This window comes from Pteronotus mesoamericanus, unplaced genomic scaffold, assembly GCF_021234165.1.
Source record: "Pteronotus mesoamericanus isolate MK-2021 breed Mesoamerican mustached bat unplaced genomic scaffold, CSHL_Meso_final contig_105, whole genome shotgun sequence".
Classification (NCBI taxonomy): domain Eukaryota; kingdom Metazoa; phylum Chordata; class Mammalia; order Chiroptera; family Mormoopidae; genus Pteronotus; species Pteronotus mesoamericanus.
This window is the reverse complement of record NW_026555006.1, coordinates 127702-142374: the sequence shown is the minus strand read 5'-3', so window position 1 is coordinate 142374 and position 14673 is coordinate 127702. Positions and strand designations below refer to the sequence as shown.

Below are 14673 nucleotides of genomic sequence, written 5' to 3'. Positions count from 1 at the left end.
TGTAATGCCTCTCACCATCCTGCTGGGGGTTTTGCTCTGAAAAAGGACTGGTTTGAACAGGGCAGTGTGGCTCAAACATATGATCCCCCGTTTAGATCTGGGTGATCCTAACATTTACCAGGTATCCATGGCTGCCAGACATTCAGATGCCTTATCTTCCCCCCAATTCAGTGCAGCATTACTGGAAACAGAGGCTCAGAGAGGTAAAGAGATTTGCTCAGGTTATACAGGTGGTGGTGGGTGAGGATCCTGACCCCAGGTCATCCCTTCTGGGCCCCAGGAACTCCCGCACTGACACCATGCACCCCTCTCCTGCCCTTGCTGTGCTCTACCTCCCTCTGCAAGCTTGCAGCTCCTAGTGTTTGGGAGCTCACCACCTTTCAGGGGCGTCTCTGCCATGGCTAGACAGGCATTTCTCTCCCTGAACCAAATCCAGCCTCTCTCTGACTCCTCTCATCTTCCCCAGCTCTATGCTCAGGGGGCATAGAGCACAATTTCTCTCTCTGACCTTGGACTGTCCTATGGATATTTGGAGACCGAGCCCCCTTCCCCACTCAAGGCGGTTCCTTTACAGGCGGAAAATACCAGCTTCTCCAAATATTTAAGAGACTACTGGCAAAATTAGTAACAAGAGAAGGAAACAGTTTTAGTTACGATATAATAAAAGCAGTTACACTGTTCCAAAGGCCCTGAAATGCGAGGTATGCCTGACGTTTGTAGTTTGATCATAAGTGGTGTAAAGGCAGTATGTGTCCCTTCTATATTTTCCCTTCAGTTCAGGTGGAGGTGCACTCCCAGGCCCTTTAAGTAGGTATATTTTAGGGCTGGTCCCGGCCCAACTTCTCACCCTTCCCTATCCTGGGCCATATCATCTCTGTCTTCATTCACCATCCACAACCTGCTGAATCCCAAGCCTCTCTATCCAGCTCAGATGTCTCCCATCATCGCCGGATGGACACACCAAGCTGTGTCTGTAACTGAGCCTGTCTGCACTGGAACCCATCCTTGGGCTCATTGTTCATGGCTCCTCTCACCCACTAGCATGTGTGTTCCCAGGGGCAGGGCCGTGGAGCTATAGTGCTTTGAATATAGTGCGGGCCCGGAAGAGATACTTCAGAAAGTTTTATTAGGTGAATGAACACATGCCTTCTCCTCCCTCCTCCCCGCAACCTGCTGCTCTTTTAGTATTCTCCAGCTTAAAAAATAGCACCAACATCCAAGCATTGTCCAAGACAGGGGACCAGGTACCACCTTGACTCTACTCTTCTGAGTGTCTTGCTCCCCACATTCTTAGCCTGCCAGTTGTACCTCATAAATTGCTCTTTGACCCTCCCACTTCTCTCCGTGCCCTCTTCTCGTCCCAGCCCGCTGTCGCTCTCCTGGACCCCCTCCACACCTCCCCACACCAAAAGACAACCCACTCAGTACTCACTGCCTTGTCTAATCCATTCTTCAAGCTGTGGTTGGGGCAATCTCGCTGAAATGTTAGAGTGCCCCTGTTACATCCTTGCCGAAAACCCCATGATGGCTCTGCGTTATCTGTAATGTAAAGTTCAAACCTCCTCACAGGTCCTCCAAGGCCCTCAGGACCCCCTTCCGACCACCCTCTGCTCCCCAGTCAGGCGGATCTCTCTGCCTTCACTCCTTCCTATCTGCCCTTCCCCAAGCCCAGCACTTCAACCTCTCTGTGTCCTGGGGGAGCTCCTTCACCCTTGCCCGACGTCTCCCAAATGCATCTCTCCAACCTGGACCTTGCCTCTTAATTCCAGACTCACACACCCATCTCCAAACCAAACTCGTGACTCCTGCCCCTTCTGAACAAGTATGCCCTGTCCTTCCTGAAGCTTCCCTATCTCAGTCTAATCTAGCCGAGCAGACTCAAAATTTTGAGACCACCCTTGGCTTCTCTCTTTCTCTCACATCCCAAATTATATTGGCTTTACCTTCAAAATCCATCTTTCTTGCCCTCTTCCCTCAGCCTCACTGTCTCAGGGCCTTTGCACTTGCTGTTCTCCTTGACTGCGAGATCCACTGCTAAGCTTCCTCACTTTCAGCTCTCTGCTCAAATGTTGCCTCTTAGAGGAGACTTTGCTGATGAATCTGTGTAAAATAGCACCCCCTGCCCTGTCAGCGCCCCATTCTCCTGGTCCTGTTTTTTTCGTTCCCGCATTGCCATATGACCTATTTTATCTATTTGTTTGTTTCTTGGTTGACCCTGCTAGGATGTAAGCTCTGTGCGGTCAGGGACTTTGTTTTGTTTATCACTGTATTCCTGACATCTTGATCAGGGCATGATCCACAGCAGGGATTCAATATATATATTTGTTATATGAATGAATAAACTTTATTTATTTTTTAAATTTACTTCTAGAGAGACAGGAGGGAGGGAGGAAGAGAGAGAAACATCGATCGGTTGCCTCTCACACACCCCCGTCTGGAGACCCGGCCTGCAACCCAGGCATGTTCTCTAACTGGGAGTTGAACCTGGAACCTTTCAATTTGCAGGCCGGCGCTTAACCAGGCAGGGCATGAATGAATAAATTTTAGACTTACTACTACGTTTTTCTTAGACTAAATGGTATCTCCATTTATATACTTTTAGCACCCTTTTATTTCCTTTGAAACATCTGGTGCAACTGTAATTAGATAATTGTACAATGTAAGCTCTGCTTGGTCATTATTGTATTTCGAGTCCTGTGTCAGGCACTAAGTATGTGTTGAGTGAATGAATGAAAGCAAGCCAGAGTGCTGCCGGGGAAACTGACCAACAAGTACGTGCCTGACAAAGGGACTGAGCCCTGGGCTAGACATAAGGATGTCCGGGATTTAGCCCTACCTCTCCCTCTAACTTACTGTATAACTTCAGTTAGTGACTGTCTCTTTCTGGGTCACAGTTTCCTCAGCTGAAAAATGAGGAGCAAGATTGCACTACTCAGGATAAGCCATTAGGCCAGGAGAGACTGTGATTCCAGAAACCAGCACCCCAGCTTGGTTCCACTGCCAGCCTGTGGCCTTGGGCAGGATAGCAGGGCTGTGCTGAACCTCCAGGTAAGGATTTGGCCTTCGGACCTCTGCTGGCAGGCTGGGCTCTGGGCACAGGGCCAGCCCTTCTGTTTCTTGGCTGAGTGAGTGGGCAGCGGGAGGAGGTGACTGATCTTCCCCAGCTGGGCGCTGGGTGGTTCTGGCCATAAATCTCACTGGCCTAGTGGATTGCCTAGGACCCAGGAGTCGCAGCCAGAACATTCCTTGGCTTGGCTGGCTCTGACTGGTGCTTTCCGCCCCTTTCAGCGCCCAGGCACAGGGCTTTCTACAGTGGTGAGCACCCATTGAATCTGATCATAGCTCCCAGCCTCCTTCCTAGAAAACTTCTGTCTAGAGTGTCAGTCTTTCCCCAGGGCTGACGTTGAGATCTCGTGGCATTTCTTTGAGCCAATCTGCCCCAGGTTCCAGGCTCCAAGGTGAGTCAGGACTTCTTAACCCTTTTTGTCCCTTTGTGAGCAATCTGGGGAAGCCTATGGAGCCCTTCAGATTGATGTTTTTAAATGCATACAATAAAGTGTGTAGCATTGCGAAGGAAATCAATTATATTGAAATTCAGTTATCAAAATATTAGAAATACAAGTTTGTAATATAGCAAGTTATGTATATCTTTACACTGTATTAAATAACAAGATCTAGCAGAAGGTCCAATGACTATTATACATCCATAGTGATGAGCATAAATGATATCTCCAGATATCTGCCACAATTGTATGGTGATAATGAAAATATCACAGAGGCACTGTGGTTTGCTGCCTTCATTCCTAATGGAAGAAAATGGTAGATTTCAGTTAAAGGTTAATGAATAACAGATGTGATACATTCCCTGCGCAAGTTCATGAAGCCCCGAGTTCTGTCCATGGACCCTTGTGAAGAGATTGCTAGTGAAGGGGAGCCCCGTAAAAGAAATGCTGGACCTGAGAGGGGCCACAGCCCACCAGCCCGCTTCCTCAGAACCTGATTACAATATGAAAATTGATCCTAATCTGTGAACAGAGTCATGGAATCACAGGCTTCCAGAGCTGGAAGGGCCAGACCCCTTAGGCAGATGCTCCTGTTGGATGACTTGGCTCTTTGCCTCTGTTTACACACGTCTAGAGATGGGGAGCTCACTCTCATTCTAGGACTGGACAGCTCCAACTTCTCTGGGCTATAACAACATACAGAGATGAATTAGACATAGGCTCTGTCCCCATAGCTAGAAGAGAGAGAAAAAGAAGGACACAGAAAACTAAAATGCTTTATTCATTCAACAATCATTCCTTGAGCTTCCCCTATTTGTCAGACCAGAGGTGGGCACTGGGAATCCTGAGACTTACTGCCATACAGTATTTCTTGGGTGTGTGCTCAGGCGTGACGCTCAGTAGCTGGTGCTGGGGTGACAGCATATGATGTCTTCCCTCTGGGGAGACAGACATTAAGTGAGGGAATCCAGAAATCAATGTATGATTGTAATTTGTGATAATGGCTGTAAAGAGACGAGCAGGGAGGACTCATAGAAGGGGGAGGATTCACAGAAGGAGGAGGAAAAGGGGAGGTCAAAGAAAATAGCATTTAAGGCAAGGCTTAGAGGATCTGTTAGCATCTGCCAGGCAAATGGGACAAGAAGTCCAGTGCAGGCAGAGGGAAGAGCAAGTGTGGAGAGGCCCTGATGCAGGTAGGAGCTGCGCTACTGCTAGGACTGACAAGAGGCATTGGGGCCACATGAGGCTGGAGAGGATGGTGAGGGCAGGGTATGGGGTCTTCATGCTAAGGGTATGGGAGCCCATGCTAAGGCGTTTGCATATTGTCTTAAGAGCTACTGGAAGCCCTTGAGGGGTTTAAGCAGGATATGTTTGAAAGAATAGAAGTCTCCAGATGCTCTTAGGCTCGCAACACAGACATTAATGAGATAAAATATTATAAGAAAGAGTGAAAAAAAGCTTTTATTTCTGTGCTCAAAACACCCTGCTTTCCCTCAGGCTGAGCTCTCTGCCTGGCTGCCCTCCTGGGACCCTTTCTGCTCAGTCCAGCAATTCAGCTAACTTTTGTCCTTGCACCACCTCCTCCAGGATGCCTCCCTGAATAATTTAGTCCCTTGAAATTCCCTACGGCACAGCCCTGAGCATGCCATGAGCACTGTTCCCAGCATCGCTGACTGTTTCCATGATAGTGTCCACTTTCCCTTCCTCCAAACCACCCCAGAAGGAGGTGAACGATCCGCTGGAGGGAGGGGAGCTGCAGAATCTTCAGCTGGAAATTGGCCCCCTCTGACCTCTCCAGCCACTCTGGGATTGGGTCTGGGCTCTGCCACCTGCTGGCAATAACTGGAATGGCAGGCAGGATGAGGTGTGGAGAGAGGGGACTCCAGGAAACAGTCTAGGTCCACTTGGGCTTTTCTGAAGGGTAAGCACACAAGGTTTAGCTACATAGAGGGCCTGTCCAAGAAAGCCTGATGATTCGGGATGGCAGAGGTGGGCTGGGAACAGGAAGAAGGAACTGAGTATTGATGGAACAGCAGCTCAGAGATGAGGACACAGGGTCCAGCCCCATGGGGTTCCTGAGGCCTGTGTCCAGATCTTGGGTCCAAGCCAGACCCGTGGCGGGGGGGGGGCCCAGCTTGTTGCCATGGGGACCCAGGGCTGTGTCCATACAGCTGGGGAGGTGACCCCCCACCGGCTGGATGAGGACACCCAGAGAGCAGGGACCAGCCTCAAAGTCAGTGTCCACCCACACCCCCCTTTCCGGAACAGCTTGTTTTGCTCTAAAGCTTGGGACTTTGACCTGGGAGGTGTGTTTTCCTTCTGTTGGTCACCTGATGTCCTTCCTGCTTATCCCCTTCCCCCACCATCCCCAAAGCATGGCCCAGGGAATCCTTGCCCTTCCTCACGATTTTTAGGGGAGTGGGGGTGATGCTCAGGTGAGGGAGGCAGGATCTGAGACTTGGGGACTCATGAGAGAGGCCGGGCTGCTCTTGTGAGTCACCGGCTGATGGGGGGGCAGTGGGGTGGGGAGTGGTGGGGGGAGCTCACAGCAGTGACTTCCCTGCCCATGTCTTCTTTATCTTTCCTTTCTGGGTTTCTGGAACACCCTCTGTTCCGGAGTTTCTTTCTCCTGCTGCATCCTGGCTCCTCTTTCACGAAAGACCCTTATGCGTTCTGGCTGCGTTCTGGCCCCTCACTGCTTCCCTCCTTTTCCCTGTTCTCCTCCTGTCACATGCACGCACATGCGCACGCACACATACCTGGGAGACCATGCACTCTCATGCCTCAGTCACCAAAGCTGTGCTACACATGGCTCCTGGATCTAGCTTTCTGCTCCAGGGATCCGGCTGCTTTCTGGCATTTCCCTCTGGAGGGGGCCAGCAGGCACCACAGACGCGATACTTCCAGGCCTGTAGCTCGTCATTCCTCCTATATTTTGAAACGTGCCCCACCTTGTCCTAGGCACCACCATTCACCAGTTACCCAAGCTGGAACCGGGAGTCTCCCTCAGCTCCTCCCTGTCTCTCACCACCCGCTCCAAGCTAGTCGTTGTGTTCTAGCAACCGCATCCCATCTATCGTACCTCCGAAAGAGGGCTCAGATCTATTCTTACTGCCACTCCCCTAGTGCAGGCCACAGCCCTGGTTTCCCTGTCTTCAGTCTGTATATTTCCCTCTCATTCTTCCCTCACCACCTAGAGGAGTTTTCTCAAATGCAAACCTGACCATGTGACTCCCCTTAAAACCCTTGAAGAAGACATTGTGGATGTTTGTTAAATTCAACCTGGGTCCTTGCATTCCAGGCAGTGAGTCTGTGGCTGTTCATTAACATACATGGTGCCTACTCTAGACAAACTTTGTGCCAGAAGATTCTGAGGACACCAGGTTGGGGTAGAGAAGCAGAACAGGTCTTACATATATGGGAAGTGCCATTTGCCTCCAAGCCAAGTCTCTCTGGGTTACCTTGAGACACCCCATCTTTGGGTGGAAATGGGCCCTCACTGCTATGTGCACACCCCCACTCATACCCAGACACATACAGGAAGCAGGGACGAGGCATGATGTCTGAGTGTTGCCCCTAGAAGACCTCTTCTGCATAGAGAAAGCTGCCCAGGAGGTCCTGTGAGCAGCAGTTTGGTGGCTTCTGGCCAGGGAAGCTGCGGAGGGGTTTCTAGCTCATGCCCTGCCTCTAGGGACCCTCCAACTCTGAGACTTCACCCTGGTCTGCTGGCTCTTCTTTCTTGGTGTCTGTGGAGCTGGACTCTCAGCACCTCTGGCTTCCCGTACTCTTGGGGAGTGGTGGGGCAAGGAGACCAAGCATAACCCTTGGCTCTAGGCCTCAACAGACACTTGGGTCATTCTTAGTTCCTGATCAGGAGGACCCGATGGACTCCATGTGATCCTGAGGGTTGAGGGCCCAGGAGTATGGGCCCCAGATGGGGCCTTGCCACCTAAGGGCTTTCTTTGCCCTCCACAATGGGGCTGGGTTCTGCCTCTTGTCTCCCTGTGATGGGTGGAGGTGAATCAGAGGTATGTGTAAAGACTTCTGACCAAGCCCAGATCCTGTCCCAGAGAGGTCCCACCCAGATTCCAGGAACCACTTCTGGGGCCAAGAGGAAGAGCTGGACTGAGCCAGATCAGCTGGGCTGGGTAGGGAAGATGGGGACTGGGAACCATGGGCCCTCTGTGGTGACCCCCATGGGAGAGGGTGGATTTAGAGAGTTACTGAGCTGGGTCAGGGGCAGAGGGACAGAAGCCAGGGCTCTGTCCCAGGACTGTGTCCCAGGACTGAGTCTTGACTGAGTAGGGACAGGTGAGGGGAGAGCAGTGAATAGGCCAGGCTTTGTGGGAGGGGCAGCTTTGACCTTCCTCTAGCCTCTGGGATTCCCCCACTCTCTCCCAGCCAACCAGCAAATTTCTTAATCCTACTGTCTGCCTTCCAAGAGGCCCTACCCACTGGACTCATTATCTGTGTCACTTCTTTTCCCCAAGCCCAGCCCCACAGCCAGGAAAGGGGAGCTGATGTAAAAACTCTGGGAAGGCCTGGGGCTTGCAGGTAAGGCCCTAACTCTCCCCGTATCCCCCTGGTCCACAGACCCACTTCCTTAGCCAGCCTCTGAAAGGTGACCTCAAATGCCAGTTCCAGTGGGCTGGGCCCTGGCCAGGGAGGCCAGTCCTGGCAGCTCATTACCATGGGAGGGAGGGAAGTTTCTTTCCACCTTCCCACCTCCTTTCTCCCTCACCTTCTTCCTTACTAGCTTCTCTCCTCCAGGGCCAGACTGAGCTCCAGCTGATCTCAGCGCACACCAACAGACCCCACAGCTGCTCTAGGAGCCCAGACACCAGCAGCCAGAGAGAAGACCCAGGAGCTGCCTGCAGCCATGTCAGCCCTCAGCCTGGTCATTCTGGGCCTGCTCACGGCGGTGCCACCTGCCAGCTGTCAACAAGGTTAGCATAAGACCGGGCCTGTGAGGTGCAGACGGCCGGGCTGGGTGCCACAACATAAGTGTGGATGGGGGGGAGGTGTTTTCTGACCTTCATCGCCACTTTTGACACCTGCAGCTTGGAGGAGGGAACAGGAACTGGGCTCGTGGAGGAAGCTCCAAAGGCAGAGACCTCGGGGCCAGGCTCCTGCCTGTAACTTGTTTTCCACAAGTGAGAAATGCAGGCAACAGGGGAAATGTTGGGTCTAGGATTGGGGAGAGAAGTTGAGACCCAAGCCCTAGGAGCAGAAATTTCCCTAGAGATAGCTGGGACCTGAGAACAAGGGTCAGGGTTATGAAGAGGGTGAGGATGAGGACCGACCACCTGTGCCAGGGAGGGGCAGAGCTGTCACTGGTTTGCCCTTGGCTTTGGCCTATGTTCTTGTTTCAGTTTCCTGGGCTTTGGTAGGGGACAGTGCCCCAGTGTGGCCCCCACCACGTACCTGAACTCTTTATCCAGCTCTGCCTCTATCTTGTTGTATGGCCTTGAGCAAATCACTGCCCTTCTCTGCAACTCAGCTTTCTCATCCATGTAATGAGGACAATAAACTTGCCCTGCCCAGCTCCCGGGGTGGCTGCCACGTCAGGGGTGTAGAAGGGCTTGGCGCTGTGAAGCACCACACCCCAGGATCTGGTGTCTGCTCTGCATTGTGAGGGCACATCTGTAGCCAAAGTCTAGGGATTCTGCATGTAGAATTTGGGTCCAGAGGGGGCTGGCAAAGATTCTTGCAGGGCACCCTCATTGGCAGGTATCCTGAGCGCTCATACACATCTGCTTCAACTCTGTCTTTGGGAAGGCTTCTTGGAAACTGGAGATCAGAGGGGTTGAGTAACTTGTGTGGATCACAGAGCAGAGCAATAGGTACAGGGGTCAGATCACCTCCTTTTTTACCCCAGGCTCTGCCCTTTGCTCTATGTCTCACCCCAGAGCCACATGGAAAGAGAGGCTGGGACTGTAGACGCTTGTGTATCTGCAGGGAGTTGCAGAGTTTGGAAGAAGCAAGGAGGGGCCTCCCAGCACCTGAGCCCTAACTCCCAATCCTTGAGCAACCATTAGCCTGAGGAAACGATGAGTGTAAAACGGTTTTTTTTTTTTGTTTGCGGGTAGGGGCGGGGGACAATGAGTCCAAAACATTGCTTTTTGGCAAGTATGGAATTCAGGGTAACCACATGGTGAATCTTTTGTTACCCAAGGAAAGGGGCCAGATCTGACCTGGCCATAGAGTTCTGGGACCTCTCCCTCCCTCCTTTCCAGTACCTGCCAGGTTCAGAGAGAGCTCCGAAAAGAGGCAGAGCTTTCACTATAGCAGGAGGGCTTTAGGGTAGACTCAAGGAAGGACATTTGATTAAGAGGGAAGCAGAATGAGATTTTTGATGTCCAGACTGGTCCCTCAAAATACAAGATGGCACTAGAATGCAGGTGTTTTGGCCTGGAGGCAGGACCCCTCTGAAGCCTCCCATTAGCTTCTGTCCCCTCTGAGTCCTCAACTTGCTGCTGTGTGCATGTCCTCTGTAGGCCAAGCTCCCACAGGCTCAGGGAGCACAGTGATGCCCAGGGAGATAAGAGCTCTTTGGGGCTGTCAGTGGCTGAGGGCAGAGGCTTCTGGGAAACCTTGAGAGTTAGAGATGGTATTAAAAGTTAAACTTAACTCTTAAGGGTCAAAAGGCAGAAAGAGGGCCTACTCTTTCTCTGGCCTACTCCCTTGGGCACCTAGCTGACCCAGAGGAGAGTTCTGTCTTGCCTTCCAAAGACGTTCTGTCCCACCCCTCTCTCCGGGCACCCCAGCACCCCTGGCCCAGCCTGTCTCTCATTCCCATGCCCTGCCCAGCACCATAGAACCTTCTTGTCACAGAACAGGATCTTCCAGATGCCAGCGCAGTGCTCTCAGCCCTGGGCTGCCCAGCCTGCTGGGAGTCGGGGAGGAGGGGAGCCACTCCTGGTTGGCAGGGCTTAGGCCAGCTGTCCAGGGGGCTGCCCTTTGGTCCCTGGGGCCCAGGCACTCCCTGGGGGGCCCTGCATGTGACCCATGTTTGGGGGGGGGGTTGTTCTGAGCTGTCTGGATCTCAGTCACAGTATTCTGAAGCCTGTTCTCTCTTCAGCTCTTTGTTCCTTCTTGGAACTCCTGTCTTCCTTCCTCCAAACCTCCATCCCTTTCTGAAGCTCAGCGGAGGGTCAGATAGGTCCCCCTTCCCACCCCTGCCATCCTAGAATGTCTCCTCTGGTCCTGGCAGCTGGCTAATGGCCTCTAACACAGGCCCTGGCCTTTGGCCTGGGCTGCCCTCCCTCCCCCGCTCTGCACTTGAGCTCCCTGTGGCTCAGGCTACTGTAGCACCCTCTCACTTCCCTTTTTCCAGGCCTGGGGAACCTGCAGCCCTGGATGCAGGGCCTTATCGCTGTGGCCGTGTTCCTGGTCCTTGTCGCAATTGCCTTTGCTGTCAACCACTTCTGGTGCCAAGAGGAGCCGTGAGTGCTTCCAGGGACCCCGGGGGTTGGGCCACCACAGGCAGGGTGGCCCCAGGACCATGGCTACTGCCCCAGGAGCAGTGAGAAGGGCCTCAGAAACCCTGAGTCCAGTCCTCCCATTGTGTGGAAGGGACACTGAGGCCCTATGTCTTGGAGATTAAAGCGCCAGTTTACCAGCTCCCAGACCTGCTTCTGATGGCCCCACAGCTCTGGTGCTCACTCACTGTGAGGTCGGGGAAATGTCTTCTCTTCCTGGAGTCTCAATGTGTCTATCTTTATAGTGGGGACAGCCACCCAGCCTGCAATGGGGGCTGTGAAAACCTCTGGAAAGGAAGGTTCTATCCTTCCTTAAGGTCAGCTGCTGTGCCACACTCTGGGGTACAGACAGGCAGTAGATAGACAACCCCTGGGCTCCCTGGCTCCCAGACTGGAAGGAAAGGCAGACATGGAAGCAGCCATCACAAGTGCAAGCGCTGATGCTGAGGGGAGTGCAGAGTGCAGTGGAGGCCTGACCTCGTCTGGAGGCTAGGGGGTGGTCCAAGAAGGCCTCTGTCCATTGCATCTTTATCCTAAAGCCCAAAGAATAAGGAGGAGCCAGTCTCAGGACAAGGTGGCACAGGAAGGGGGCTGCAGTGAGGGAAGAGTGCCCCTGGGGCCCTGAGTTACAGGCAGAGCACTGCGGGGGAGGGCTGCTGGCTGAAATCTGGCCCACTCTGCACTTGCCAACTCTGGGGCAAGGCTGCAGCTGCCCCTAGCTCTCACACAGGTGGCCTTGGCTACAGCCCACTGAGGGAACGCAAGCAACTCGTGGGTGGAGAGGGGGATGGAGAGGTCCAAGGTAAGCTAGTGAGGAAGGCAGGGCAGGGGCTAAGTAGATCCTTGTACACCGATGCCCCGAAATGGGGCTTCTCCGTAGTGCCGTAGGAACTGAGTGAAAGATTGTAGGCAGGTCCACGCCTGAGTAGAATCACTCCAACTGCCCGTGGTGGACATGTGGGGTAGGGGCCAGTCTGCAGGCGAGGAGAGCAACGCGGAGGCAGAGCATGCAGTCAGGAGAGGGTCTGGACAGTGGAGGCTACCAAGGGGGTGTGGGGACAGGTCTAAGAGAGGGGACAGGTCTAAGCTGTCTGCTGTCATCAGGTCCTCTGAGAATTGGAGGAGGGGGACAGCAACGGGTAAGAGGGAGGAAGGACAGGGAAACAGCCAGGCTTTTGACCACTCCTTGAGACAGAGAACACCAAAGCAGATCTGGGGCAACTTAATCAGGACATATTAAGTCTGAGGAGCCTGTGGGATTTCCAAGGTGTGCAGCAGTAAGGCTTCCTGTGACCCTCCTGAAAGCAGTTTCCGGAAGGTGGGGGCAGAGGCCACACCCAGTGGGTTTCAACTTAAATAAGAGTCCAGGAGCTTTTCTCTGCAAGTGCTTCCTTTCTCCACTGACCCAGCTCTGCCTTCAGTGGCTGCTGACCATGCAGCTTCCACTGAAAGGCCTGTGAAAGGCCTGTGGAGATCTGGGCAGATGCTGAGCCCTGCTGGGTCTGCTCTGAGCAGAGCTGATGTCAAAAGAACAGCAAGGGAGACTGGGAAGGGCCTCAGGTCAATCTCTTGCTATTCTTAGGCTGGGACCTGGTGCTGCCACTGTGGAGCAGGGACAAAGGTGTAAGATTCTGTGGAGGGGGCCAGACTTGGGTACTGACGGGGGCCAGACTTGGGTCCTGACAGGGGCCCTGCAGGAGAGAGGGGTTTCTGCCAAGGGGCAGCAGTCTCTGCCCTTGGACTTGAGAGAACCGGAGCCCAGAACAGGGTCTTACTGGATGTGGGGAGGCGGGGGAACTAAAGGGGAGGGGATCCAGAGAGTCATACTGATGAACCCTGTCCACAGGGAGCCCCAGAACTCAGTCATGCCCATTGGAAACAAGGCAGACGGGATCCTGGTAGGAATGGAGGGAAAGTACTCCTCAACGGCGGCCAGCTTCAGGTGAGGCGCTCTGGGGCCCCTGGGGACCTCAGGACCACGTGCTTCTGACAAGGGAGTCAGCGCGGGGGTGGGGCAGGAAGAATGGGGACTCATGTGGGGAAGAGCTCAGTGAGGGGAGAGGGTTCAGTGAGGGGAACTAGTGAGCCATGAGAGCTTTATGATGACTGCAGGGCTCCATGGGAACAAGAAGCCTTAGTTTGGGGAGAGGGTCCAGGAAGGGGATGGGGACTTGGTGGGGCAAAGGGCTCAGTGGGCGGATTGGGACTCAGGGAGGGGTGCAGTGGGGAAAAGAGGGTCAATGAGGGAAAGGGACTCTGAAGGGTTGAGTGAGAGCACTCAGTGTGGGGAGAGAGCTCAGTAGGGAGTTGGCTTCAACAGGGGGCCCAGCAGTGACTGTACGGAAGGGCCCAGTGGAGGAGGAAGGTGGGGTTCATGGAGGTGGTGCTGAGAAGTCTCCAGTCTCAGGGGCAGAAGCCCAGATGTGGTCAGGAGAACCCCCTTCTGGGACTCAAATGCTTATTCCGAAAGATACTGTTCTCACAAGTGCAGCATGGGGCAGGGAGAAGGGATAGGATGGAAGGTGTAATGACCACTGTCATCCTCTTTCAGGTCTGACGAGCATGACAACGCCTATGGGAATGTCCCTTCAGAGGAGGGCAGGGTCCGGAGCACCCCCATGTGATCCCACTTGCCTGTGGCCACCAGCACCAATCCTGGGCACCTGTAATCAATGCCCCTCCTCTGAGCAGGAATCTACAGTAACAGACGGACTCCTTCAACCCTACCCTGCCTTAAATTGTCCCAGCCAATGTCAGAACTCAGACTGTGTCTAGATTAGGGCTAGCTGTGGCCCTGGGGTCTCCTGGTGGGGGGCGGGTCTCCTGCTCAGTTCAGTTTAGTAGGCTCTTCTGAAGGAGACAGCTTAGTACCTCCCATCCTGCCTCACATTTCTTCCCATCACAGTGAAATGGCCCTTATTTCTGTGAAATAAAGACTTTTGTACTTCCAAGGCTGAGGCTCCCAGGACTCAGAATAGTCCCTCAGGCTTCCAGAGAGCCCCTGTCTTGCTCTCTGCATCATGACAATCACCTTCCAAAGCCGCTGGCATGGTGGCTTTGGAGGATTACCCAGGAAGTCTTCTCTGGGAGGTCCTATGGGGCTGGGCGGCTCACCCACTCTACCCTTATTCCAGGCAGCACCAATCCCATCCTCCTTGCCTCCATGCTGCCTGGTATTGCTGGAGGTTTGCTTATCTCATTCATTCAGCTCTAAATCCCCTCCCCATAGCGTCTCTGGATGGTCTTTGGGTGGAGGAAGCACCAGGAAAGTCTTGGGCTAGGACTTAAAAAGCCCAGATCTGAGTCCCCACTCCTCCACCGACTTGCTGTGTGACTTTGGGAAAGTCCCCACCCTCTCTGAGCTCAGCTTCCCCTCTGTGGCAGGTTTGGCCAGTTTCACCACAGACTCCCAGTCCCAGATGGGGATGGAGTTAGGGTCCCTGCAGGGATGAAGCTGGAAGGAGAGGAGGGAGGAGGCATGATTCAGCCACTGGCTGACCCTGGAGGACCCTCACCTCCGTGACTGTCCTTCTTACAGGAACAGACTCTGTCTCTCTGCCTGGGGTGACAACCTGAGTCATATTCACCAGGGAGCACTCCCGGATGCAGAGGAGTAGGGCTGGAAAGTAGGAGGCAGTCCACCTTGTCCCCAAGATCTCCACCTGCCACCTGTCCCAACCTGTCACAGC

The 14673-nt window shown here is 53.5% G+C and overlaps 1 protein-coding gene across 2 annotated transcripts; it reads left to right on the top strand.

The window, feature by feature from the left end:
- The first annotated feature begins 7964 nt into the window (after positions 1–7964).
- Positions 7965–13893, top strand: PDZK1IP1 (PDZK1 interacting protein 1). 2 transcript variants are annotated; one of them, XM_054572221.1, is made up of 5 exons: positions 7965–8057; positions 8274–8449; positions 10840–10948; positions 12831–12926; positions 13536–13893. In XM_054572221.1, the coding sequence occupies exons 2-5, from the start codon at positions 8383–8385 to the stop codon at positions 13606–13608; spliced, it is 345 nt and encodes a 114-aa protein (XP_054428196.1). In that variant the 5' UTR covers positions 7965–8057; positions 8274–8382; the 3' UTR covers positions 13609–13893. The 2 variants fall into 2 exon arrangements, with proteins under 2 accessions (XP_054428196.1, XP_054428197.1); XM_054572222.1 differs by having other exon boundaries at positions 7979–8057; positions 8260–8449.
- Positions 13894–14673: the final 780 nt, after the last annotated feature.